Source organism: Phyllopteryx taeniolatus, chromosome 14 (assembly GCF_024500385.1).
Source record: "Phyllopteryx taeniolatus isolate TA_2022b chromosome 14, UOR_Ptae_1.2, whole genome shotgun sequence".
Taxonomy (NCBI): Eukaryota; Metazoa; Chordata; class Actinopteri; order Syngnathiformes; family Syngnathidae; genus Phyllopteryx; species Phyllopteryx taeniolatus.
In genome coordinates, this window is record NC_084515.1 from 8,573,238 (window position 1) to 8,585,511 (window position 12,274).

The window sequence follows — 12,274 nt, forward strand, 5'->3', positions numbered from 1 at the left end:
AATAAACGTCAATATTAGAGCTTTACTGCTTGTTGTGGTGTCAACACAAAACGAGAAGAAACCGCACTTGTAAGTATTATTAATATTTAATACAAAATGTCACTTTTTTGTTTTTCAAAGCTCCTTGCGTGCTGATGAGTGCTGTTACCCATACATCACCAGATCATAAGAAGCTACGATTGTCTCCGGCCATATCTACAACTGATTCATGTACCATCACAAGTATAGAAAACAGACAACTACACATTTAGATAACACATAAAAAGCATGTTGCACTGATACAAAATGAGAATGACACACTGAATCTGACACATTTTTGACTCATAATGTTGAAGCATTTTTGGTTCATTGTATCATTGTGATTGCATGATTTAGATATTATAGCAACATTTCATCAGTGAATATATCCCTGATAGCTGAATCATAACAAATATGAGTTTTTCTTTATACAGTATTACATATTCTTTTGTCATACTGCAGAGTTCTTCTACTGGCCATTCTTTTTGTTTATCATAATTACTAATGAGGTTATCGTAATGGGGATAAAGGTTTGTGTCAAATTGTTTCAAAACAACACCCTCGTTCTATCATAAGTTGATGAATGAAATCCGAGGATCAATTTTTCCCATCTCTTTATACCTCCAAAGAACCACTACACGATATGGTACTGTGTAATTGTCTGAGCTTTAGCTTTCTTCACTTTCAGCACAAAGCTAAGAGGTAAATAATTGTTCCTTCAAAAAACAAAAACAAACCAGGAGTCTACCCCATCGCCATTCTCTGTGCGGGAGTCATGAGGCTCAGAGCGAGGATGCGTTGACACATACACCTCCAATTGTATTGCGCCTCATCGGCATTTGTCCTTAACGGGTGCTTTTGCTTGCGTTGCAGCTGGAGCTGAGGGAGCCAGCCACAGACAAAGGAGAATGATGAGGTGACACACGTGGAGGGCTATGGAGCTGCTGCATGTCGAGGGGTAGGTGTTCCATGAAAGCTCAATAAGACCCAGGATGAGGACTCTAAAAGCCAAACAGTACCGTGTTACTGTATATATTTTGTTTATGTGGAATGATTTTTGTTGCGTTTCACCTGAGCAGATGGGCCATCTTTTTAACTCCTCCACTCCACAGCAGATAGGGCAACGTGTGGAAGTACCACACGTAGAACTGGTAATGCAACGACCGACTGAAGCACATGCCTATGAAGTTGGAGGTAAACAGGATGAGCACGATCTGTGAGCGGCTGTTAAGGTTTCACCAAGCCATATAGGAACAGCGAAAATAAGGGTGTTGAAACTTTTGTGCTCAAAGGCCACAGTTGAAATTAACCAATTCAAAAATTTTACATAATTATACTGTATATGGGCGGGCGGTGGGGGGGAATTAATACAGTATGATAAATCAACCAATTATTTAATGATACATTTTTAAGAAGATAATGAATAAATAGAGTTAAAACCAATTTAAAGAAGGAAAAAAAAGCTAAATTAATGCAACAAATATAGTATGACTCCAATTTGACTTTTAAGAACGGAGCAGGCCATATGTGATGATTACTATTATTAATGTTATTATTTCTAACCGATTTTATTTGTTTTATCCAACCTCTATTACAACAGTTCTCAACTGATGGGTCGGGACCCAAAAGTGGCTCGCAGACTGGTCGTAAAAATTTGATAGCATAAACTGTTAGTTACTTTGGTCTTCAGCCTTCACCCAGTAAGATAGTGCTTCAGTTGCTTTCCTTTAGTGCTTTTAAATACCGTGTTATATGTGAGAGAAGGGTTTGGTGAGGAGAATTCCTTTGTGTCTATGTACAGTAAGCATCTCTTTTGTGTGTTTTCTTGCTTTTATTGTGTGAAGCACATTGTGCTACATTTTAATGTACAAAAAGTCCTCTAAAAATCATGTCTGATTGATGTAACCCACAGACCATAGTTTACCTATCCCTGACGTAGATTATTTAGCAGATTTACACTACATGGACGGCCTCTTCGAATTCTCATTTTTACTTGGGCAACTTTCCTATCTGTGCGAGATGGCTCGAGCCAAAGGTTATTCGGATTTTAAAAATGCTTCAAAAAGGTACCTCCTTACAACCTTTAACCCACCATCATCATAGTTTACTTCTGACCAATCTTTACGGAAGAACGTTACCCATAATACTTTAGGGCAGCAATATTTAAAACAGTCCACCGACCAAGTTTAGCAACTCTACAGAATGATGATCAAGAGAAGAAAAAAATACCCTGTGTGATTCTTAGTTGGCTGATTGAAATAAATGCAAGAACACATGGATCAAAGGAGCGCTTTTTGTAGTCCATCTGCGGAAAAAAGTAGTTTCACGCACAAGATTTGCTAGATCAGCAATACTTGCCGTCAGGTGATGACGTCAGTTGGGAAAAGTGGAGTCAAATTCATTTGAAACAGTACCGTCTTTTCGAATGTTCAAGGGGGAGCACCTTTTTATCTTGCCTTGACTCGAATACGTTTTCCATAAAGGTTAAGGAGGGGTGCTATAAATGGAGATTTGACTTTCCGAAAAGCCTTGGAGTGTGGATAACAGCTGACTTGTAGTTACAAACTGTTCACTCTTGCACATGTATGTGAAGGATATGGTTGATGTTTTTTTTCTGAGCTGGGAGTTTCCTCTTGCCAGGCTCCTTTAAGAGTTCCAGTGGGCTTTCTCCAGATCTTAAAAGAAACACAGCCCAATTATTTTCATAACACTTTTGATCACAAGTAGAGTGGTCCTCTGTTCACGACGTAACCCGAATTTGGACGCAAGTCAAAACATGCCATAGCAGTCACAAGTTATAAATTATAATTGCAGTAAATATTTGTATAAAAAACACTTCTAGGATATAAATATAAAACAACCAAATGAAAAACAGTAACCTAAATATATATTTTTTTCCTTTTTTTAAATCAATCATTTGACTGTTTATTTCCCCCCTTGTCATTTATTTGAACAATACGCTTGGCTTGAGTACGTCTCACCTCTTCCAGCGGCGGAGGGCGAAAAGCAGCAGACTCAGCAGATGAGCTGCCAGCAGGAGCAAGTGGAAGTAGCGGTTCAAAAAGAGCCACTCGGGCAGGAAGCGCCAGTTGACGGTCCACTTGAACATAAACTGACGCCCCAGGTCAAAAGCCCGACTCATGTAGCCGACGGGATTCACCGCAAGGAAAGGCAGACCCAACAAGAGCTAGAATCAGCACTGGTTAGAAATGGCGCCTGGCAATAGTAAGTGCAAGGTAATGTACATTGTTTACCTGTACGCTTGCACATAGACCAAGTTTTGGAATTGTCCTGATCAAACCAAACTCCGATAGCAGGAGGAAAAGTAGTCCTGGTGCAAATAGGAGCACGTTCATTTTCACAGACACTGCTAAACTGTCAGAAAGAGAAGAAGACTGAACTGTAAATTAAAAATACCCTCTAGTTAAAAGATGCACAATACACAAAGAAATGCATTTAAGGAGCCCACACTTGCCTGTAAATGCCACAGCCCAGAGACCAGTGTCCGTCGATGAAAAGGTTTACAGCCGCAAACAGCAGGGTCATGGCCACTGGATCATTGAACAAACGCAGGACGAAGATGGAGTGAATCCGATAAGAGGCACAGCACATGAAGAAAAACACATATGGAGGAACCTGGGAAAACAATAGAAAATTAAGAAACATTTTGGGGAAAAATGCTAATTATTGTCTTGATCTCAAATGATATAGCTTCTCTAGATGTGTGGCTTTTTGTAACTATTGACAGGATTCTCCAGAAAGTTTCTGCAACTGATGCAAAATGCTGCTGCTCGAGTACTGACAAGAATTGAGAGAAAAGAACATTTAATGCTGAAAAATTGACCTTGCTTTTGTGAACTCAAGGCTAGATTGCTGACACTCTCTATTGACAGGCCGCTTCAGCTTGTTTCTAAAGACTGCAGCTTGGACAAAATGCTGCTGCTCGAGTGCTGAAAAGAACTTGGAGAAGACAACATTCAATGCTAAACAACTTGTCCATGCTGTTCTTACCTCTTGGGTTGATTATTATCATTCTCTATTGGCAGACTGCTCCAGCAGGTCTCTAAGGAACCGCCAACCGGTCCAACATGCTACCGCTCGAGTGCTGACAAGAACTATGGGAACAGATCATTCGATACCAAACAACTGTTCCGTGCTTTTGTGACCTTTAGGCTGGATCATTGTAACTCTATAGCAAGAGACTATACCAACAAGTCTCCAGCTGGTCTAAAATGCTGCTGCTCAAGTGCGAACAAGAACTTGGAGAAGAGAACATTTGATGCTGAACGAGTCCATGCTTTTGTGACGTCTAGTCTGGATAACTAGCTCTTGACACGCTGCGACAGCAAGTGTCTGAAGAACTTCAAGATGTAGTGTTAAAGTTTCAACGTGAAATGGGAGAACATAACATTTGATACTGAAAAACTAGTCCATGGTTATGTAATTTCTAGTCTGTATTATTGTAACTCTATATTAAGAGACTGTTTCAACGAGTCTCCAAGCTGGTCCAAAATGCAGCCAGAGTGCCGAAGAGAACAAGAAGAAGAGACCAAATGATCCAAAATGATGATGATGCTGTTTACTAAATATAGAGCCTTTCACACAAACTCACCTTTTTAGTGCGGCAGTACATTCTGAAGACCAGAAGCAATGTGATAAGGTAGAACACAGCAAAAATGTATTGGCCCAGACGGATGTTCGTCCCACAGCTTGTGATGTAGTACAGAGCAGTGAAGATGTACACAAAACCGGCCGGATACCTGCAACAAAAATAAAGTACATGCGTGCGTTATTTTATACACGGATCACTCACAACAGCCCAGCAGGACTTACACCAAGGGGCCAGTGTCTCCTTTAAGCTGAGTGTAGTCATAGGTGCCATTGATGAATCCCTCCACTTCATCCATGTAAGCCTTCCAGTCAATCTCAGTGTCTGCAGGAAACGGTATAAACAAATCATTTGGCACATAATAAAATATCAATGCATGTCCACCAGTACAGGGTCTCCACAAAGTCTCTAGTCTTTATAATTTAAAAATACATACGAAAACAGTTCATGAGATATGTTAATCAAATTTGTTCTCAGTGGTTTAAGCTTCTAAATTACCGGTTACATTGCATTACACTGTGTATTGTGTTATCTGAGCCTCATTTTTAATAATTTACAGAGATGTGTAAATTCCTTTACTTTTGTAATAAATTTGCTAAATTGTAAATAAGAATTTACTTCAACTGTACTGGCTTAGCTGCGAGCATGTCTAAAAAACATAACAAAACTGACTTTTCATTGACTGTTGCAAGAAATTCCTTGGGATTCCCCACTAAAGACATATTTGGAAATCCCCAAACACCTCCAATTTTAATTTTTCAAATTAGTTGAGATTTATTTTTCACATTATAAAAAAATAAATCTCAGCACTAGAAGTACTTGAGATATTGATATGATGCAATATTTTTCAAGATAAAATGACTTATTCTTTGACATTTTAATGGGACTCGACCACGAAATAAACTGACCAGGCTCTCTCGGTTACTGTCACATGCAAACATCACTCAGTGAGTGAGTGTCTCATCGGCGCATGTTTGGAGATAAGGAAATACATCTAGGAATGACTCCAAACATCAAATCTTATAGTGTGCAATAAACACCTTGAGATGTGGGAATTATACTTTTACTGGAAAAAAAAAAATCATCATTGTGTCACCCAAGCTGGAAAATGTTAGAAATGGTTCATTAACTTTTTTTTTTTGGGTCAATTTCTGCTATAAAAAAGCTTGCAATTTCCTTATTACCCAAGATATCTATAATTTTTTTATGTCATTTTAAATGGTTTTCCCCAGCCCTTTCCAATGGAACATGATTTGTTGAAGTTGGAGCAAATTGAAAGCTTCTTCAGATACCTAATGTATATATTATCAACAACTTAATGGGTTCATTGTTTTAAGAAACATACTTTCCTATTTACCCAAAAATAGCAGGGGTGTGCTTGACATCTTGCAACCGAAAATGTTTAAACATTTACAACAAATAATATAGCTTTGTTCATCCATCTACATATATAGTGCGCGGGAGAACAATTACATGCTCTCCCACTCGATAGCAAAACGTACAATTAACCTGTCTAGCCACCCTGTTTACATTCATATGGAAAATAATGTTGTGTTCAACTAAACAGGCCCAGATTTTAAACTTCGTAAGTAAATTAAGCTTTTATTGCTGTATATATTTACTTTTAGGACATTTTTGTTCAGTCGTGTGCGTTGAGATTTGAAGTAAAATATGTGCCTCGGCTCAATAAAGGTTGGGAAACACTGGACTCTAAAGAAACATGACACTTTGTAAGCGGTAATAGATAAAGCATTTTAAACCGCTAACAAACATAATGTCCATATTTTAACTCGACAAGCGAGTATGCCATGCGTCGCCCGTAAATTCCATTTGACAGGTGGTTGTCTACATGTTGGTGCTACGGCTAGCCTTGTAGCATTCACACACGTCCGCAAAGACGGCACGGCGCCATATCATGCTAACTAGCCTCCAGCTACTTACATGCCACTTTCTGAATGACCCACACATTGATCCCGATTTCTAAGAGCCACAAGACTGACACCACTATAAAAGTGTACTCGGTCTTGAAGAGGACTAAATGTTTTTCCTGCCACAGCGTCTGAAGCGTCCTCCGCAGAGGAGACGCGGAGCCGGGAGTTTTTTTCCTCGGTGCTCCTCCAGCCATTGCTACACCAAAGAGAGAGGTTGGAACATGATGAGGCGCTGACTCTAACACAAATGCGCATGCGCAATCGAACTACGTCACTGGTACTTCAATGACGCGAGTAAACTATACACAGTGCAGGATGGAATGTTATTGATGCACAAGCGTGAGGTATTTTTTTCAATAATATATTTGCCTTTCTGAAGTTTAGAATATTAAGTTATATATCGCTCGTAACTCATATCAGTGATACTATATTGGAGCTTATTTTGCAGGTGATTGTAATAAGTCACAGATAGAAAGATAGCTAGATAGTGACTGATTGGTTGATCGATTGATACTTTGTTCATTCACAAGGGAAATTTACAGTTACAGCAGTATCCACAATAAAAACAAATATTAAACAACAGTCCCCTCCAAAAGTATTGGAACTGCAAGGTCAATTCCTTTGTTTTTGTTGTATACTGAAGACATTTGGGGTTCAGATAAAAAAATTAATATGAGACAAAAGTTCAGAATTCCAGCTTTTATTTTATGGCATTTACATCTAGATGTGTGAAACAACTCAGGACAGAGCACCTTTTGTTTGAAGCCACCCACTTTTCAAGTGGGCAAAAGTATTGGAACAGACATGATTAACGTGAATAACATTTAATACTTGGTGGCATAACCCTTGCAATAACTGCATCAACCCTGCGACCCATTGACTTCACCACACAGTTGCATTCTTCATTTGAAATGCTTTTCTGGGCCTTTACTGCAGCCTCCTTCAGTTCTTGTTTGTTTCTGGGGGTTTCTCCCTTCAGTCTCCTCTTCAGGAGGTAAAATTAAATCTCCATTGGGTTAAGGTCCAGTGATTGACTTGGCCAGTCTAAGACCTTCCACTTTTTCCCCCTGATGAAGTCCTTTGTTGTGTTGGCAGTGTGTTTTTGGTCATTGTCTTGTTGCATGATGAAGCTTCTCCCAGTTAGTTTGAATGCATTTTTCTGTAAATTGCCAGGCAAAATGGTTTTGTAGACTTCAGAATTCATTCTGCTGCTACCATACTGAGGTACATCATCAATAATGATCAATAATAGTGAGCCCCTTCCAGAAGCAGCCATGCAAGCCCAAGCCATGACCTTACCTCCACCATGCTTGACAGATGAGCTTGTGTGTTTATTATCATAAGCAGATCCTTTATTTCCCCATACTTTGGCATTTCCATCACTTTGGTAGAGGTTAATCTTGGTCTCATCAGTGCATAAAACCTTGTACCAAAACCTTTGTGGCTCATATCTGTACTTTGCAAAATCCAATCTGGCCTTCATTTTTGCTGATGAGTGGTTTGGATCTTGTGGTATGGGCTGTATATTTCTTCTCTCAAAGTCTTCTTCAAACAGTGTATGTATTGTGATACCTTCACCCCTGCCCTGGAGAGGTTGGCAGTGATGACACTGGCTGTTGTCTTTGGGTGTTTCTTTACAGCTCTCACAATGTTTCGGTCATCAACTGCTGTTGATACCCTTCGCCGACCTGTTCGATATCTGTGCTCAGTACACCAGTAGTTTCTTTCTTTTTCAGGACATTCCAAATTGTTGTATTGGCTATGCCCAATGTTTGTGCAATAGCTCTGAACAATTTTCCCGCTTTTCTCAGCTTCAAAATGGTTTGCTTTTCTCCCATAGACAGCTTTCTGGTCTTCATGTTTGCTTAACAGCAAATGCAGTTTTCACAGGTGAAACCCAAAGCCCAAAACAAGCACACTGTAATGTTTAAGCAATCAGTCTAAAAGGCAACACCTGAGCAACAAGAAACACCCATCAGTCACATGTACCAATACTTTTGCTCACTTAAAAAGTGGGTGGGTTCAAACAAAAGGTGCTCTCTCCTGATTTGTTTAACACATCTAGATGTAAATACCATGAAATAAAAGCTTGAATTCTGAACCTTTGTCTCATATTCATCTTTTGATCTGATGTCTTCAGTATACAAAAAAAACAAAGGAATTTACCTTTCTGTTCCAATACTTTTGGAGCGGCCTGGATATACAAGGTGCCTAAAGTAAATAGCAAAAGGAAATATTGCACTTAGAAATGTAGGGTGGCTTGATGTCATGAGTATAACTATCTCATTCCTCAGTCCCTTTTTTGACTCCTGTGTCTCCTTGTTCTCAGTGTTTTCCCCCTTGTTCCTGATCCACATCATTCCTGCCGCCAAGCCAGCCGCCTGCCAACCCACCTAGAACCACCGCCATTATCTTTCTGTTCATCATTTTACATCTGCCTCTGCCTGCTCTTGTGTCCAGCTACTCCCCCATACATGACAGAAATGGTCATACTATTTACTAGGGAGTTATAAATGTCATCACATTCTATTCAAAACCAGGAGTGCAATTGAGTGAAAGTATAAACGGCATCTATTGTGATAAAATTGTCAATTCCAATATCAACAGTAAAGAGTGCAGTGATATGGATATTTATCAAATAATATGAATACATGATGTCTATAATGAAAATGGAACTGTTGCACATTGAATGACCATGTCATATTAAACCAAACCATATTATGTTTAAATGCTTTTTCAAAACAAATGTTTTTTGTGTGTGTAGAAATCTTCCATGTAAAAAAAAATTGACTCTAACACAAGCAGCCATTGTTTCGTGGGCAGCGCATCTTAAACACCAACGCTCTATTCTCATTCTCAAACAACAATTCCCATCCCGGGCAGCATGCATTCTTTTGCCCCGTTAGTCTCTGTGTCCTGGTTTGTCAACATATCTGCATGTAGTACTGTGGATGTTTGTGGTCTGGGCAATTACTTGATCTTCAACGGCAGGAGTATTTTGGTGATGAAGTCTCTTTTCAACAAAAACAGCTGAAAGAATTCCAAATGTTTGACAATAACCACAATACTTGTGAAGATATGTACAAATGTATTCCTTGCAGAAATTTGAATGTGTCCCTAACGGTGTAATTGTTCACTTGTGTTACTTCTATGCAGGCAGCGTGGGTTCAGTTCCCACTCAGTGAGATGTGATTGTGAATAGTTCTCTGTCCCAGCTTGGATAGGCTTCAGATGAATGGGCGGTCTGAATAGCTTCTGTGCCTCAGGTGTGTCGCTAGTGCAACAACTGAACAGCAGAGGGACACCGTCTTCTGTCACATCCTGAAACTTGACACTGCTAAATGCATTTAAAAAGTCCCCTCGGCAGCTGTTAAAAATCCAGCTTGTGTTGGTCATTCAAATCATTTATTGAAGGTTATGATTCTGATTCTTGTTTTTGAAAACCGACTGATAGAATATAATATTGTAGAATAGGATAGAGTATAATTGAAGACACTTATTTTTTTAACAAAATTCGCATTTCACAGCAGCACAAAAATACTTGCTGTATGTACATACAGTGCCACGAGGAAGTATTCACACCCCTTCACGTTTTCCACATTTTGCTATGTTACAGACTTATTCTTAAGCTGATTTGAGTATAGTTTTCTTTAAAAAAAAAAAAAAAAAATCTATATACAATATCCCATAATGAGAAAGTACAAACATATTTTCAGACAGTTTTGTGCAAATTGAAAATGTAAACATAATAGGTACATAAGTATTCACACCCTTGGCTTAAGAGTTTTTTGAAGCACCTTTGGCAGCAATCACAGCCTTAAGTCTTCTTGGGTATGTCTCCATGAGCTTGGCACACATGTTTTGGGGCATTTTCTCCCATTCTTCTCGGCAGATCTTCTCAAGGTCAGTCAGGTTAGATGGGCAGCGTCGCTGGACAGCCATTTTTAGGTCTTTCCAGAGATGTTCGATCCAGGCTCTGGTTGGGCCACTCAAGGACATACACAGGCTGCTCCTGAAGCCACTTCTTTGTTATCTTGGCTGTGTGCTTTGAGTCATTGTCGCGTTGGTAGGTGAATCGACGCCATAGTCTAAATTACAGAGCACGTGCCTTTTAGTGAGAAGTGGCTTCCATCTGGCCACTCTACCATAAAGGCATGATTGGTGGAGTGCGTTAGCAATGGTTGACCTTCTGGATGGTTCTCCTATCTCCGCAAGGGAACACTGGAGCTCCGCCTTAGTGACCATAGGGTTCTTGTTCACCTCTTTGACCAATGCCCTTCTTCCCCGGTTACTCAGCTCGGTCGGACGGCCAGATCTAGGAAGGATCCCGGTGGTTCCAAACTTCTTCCATTTCCGAATAATAGAGACCACAGTGCTTTTGGGGACTTTCAATGCTGCTGAAATTTTTTTGTATCCTTTGCCAGATTTGTGCCTTGACACAATCTGGTCTCGGAGGTCTGCAGACAATTCCTTAGACTTCATTACTTGGTTTCTGCTCTGATATGCACTGCCAACTATGAGACCTTATATAGACAAGTGTGAGGCATTCCAAATGATGTTCAATCAATTGAATTTACCACAGGTGGACTCCATTCAAGTTGTAGCAGGATTTCAAGGATGATCAGTCGAAATCAGATGCACCTGATCTTAAGTTTGAGTGTCATAGCACAGGGGGTGAATACATATGTACCTATTATGTTTGAATGTTTACATTTTTTATAAATTTACACCAATGTCTGAAATCTATTTTTAGTTTGCCTTTATGGGATATTTTATGAACTATACTCAAATCAGCATTAGAGTACGTCTGTAACATAGCAAAATGTGGAAAACGTGAAGGGGTGTGAATACTTTTTGGTTACACTGTATTTACAACCCCAATTCCAATCAAGTTGGGACGTTGTGTGAAACAAATAAAAACAGAATACAATGATTTGAAAATCATGCTCAACCTATATTTAATTGAATACACTACACAGACAAGATATTTAATGTTCAAACTGATAAACTTTATTGTTTTTAGCAAATAATCATTAACTTGGAATTTTATGTCCAGGGTCTCCGTTGTCGTATTTTACGCTTCATAATGCGCCACACATTTTCAATGGGAGACAAGTCTGGACTGCAGGCAGGCCAGTCTAGTACCCGCACTCTTTTACTACGAAGCGACGTTGTTGTAACACGTGCAGAATGTGGTTTGGCATTGTCTTGCTGAAATAAACAGGGGCGTCCATGAAAAAGACGTTGCTTGGATGGCAGCATATGTTTCTCCAAAACCTGTATGTACCTTTCAGCATTACTGGAGACCCTGGACTGTTGAACAGTTGAAGCTGTACATCAAGCAAGAATGGGAAAGAACTCCACCTACAAAGCTTCAACAATTAGTGTCCTCAGTTCCCAAACGTTTATTGAATGTTGTTAAAAGAAAAGGTGATGTAACACAGTGGTCAACATGACCCTGTCCCAGCTTTTTTGGAACGTGTTGCAGTCATAAAATTCCAAGTTAATGATTATTTGCTAAAAACAATAAAGTTTATCAGTTTGAACATTAAATATATTGTCTTTGTACTGTATTCAATTAAATATAGGTTGAACATGATTTGCAAATCATTGTATTCTGTTTTTATTTCTGTTTAACACAACATCCCAACTTCATTGGAATCGGGGTTGTACAAAATGTGGTCAGTGGTTTGCAGGGAGCATTGGTTCAGTTCCC

General features: G+C 39.4%; 1 protein-coding gene across 1 annotated transcript; it reads right to left on the reverse strand.

Moving 5' to 3' along the window:
* Window positions 1-67: 67 nt before the first annotated feature.
* On the reverse strand, window positions 68-6,788 carry alg3 (ALG3 alpha-1,3- mannosyltransferase). Its single transcript, XM_061797519.1, has 9 exons — window positions 6,569-6,788; window positions 4,852-4,951; window positions 4,631-4,778; window positions 3,494-3,654; window positions 3,273-3,393; window positions 3,000-3,205; window positions 2,616-2,693; window positions 1,090-1,233; window positions 68-1,019 (listed from the first exon to the last, which is right to left on the reverse strand). The coding sequence occupies exons 1-9, from the start codon at window positions 6,750-6,752 to the stop codon at window positions 848-850; spliced, it is 1,314 nt and encodes a 437-aa protein (XP_061653503.1). The 5' UTR covers window positions 6,753-6,788; the 3' UTR covers window positions 68-847.
* Between the last annotated feature and the right edge of the window lie 5,486 nt (window positions 6,789-12,274).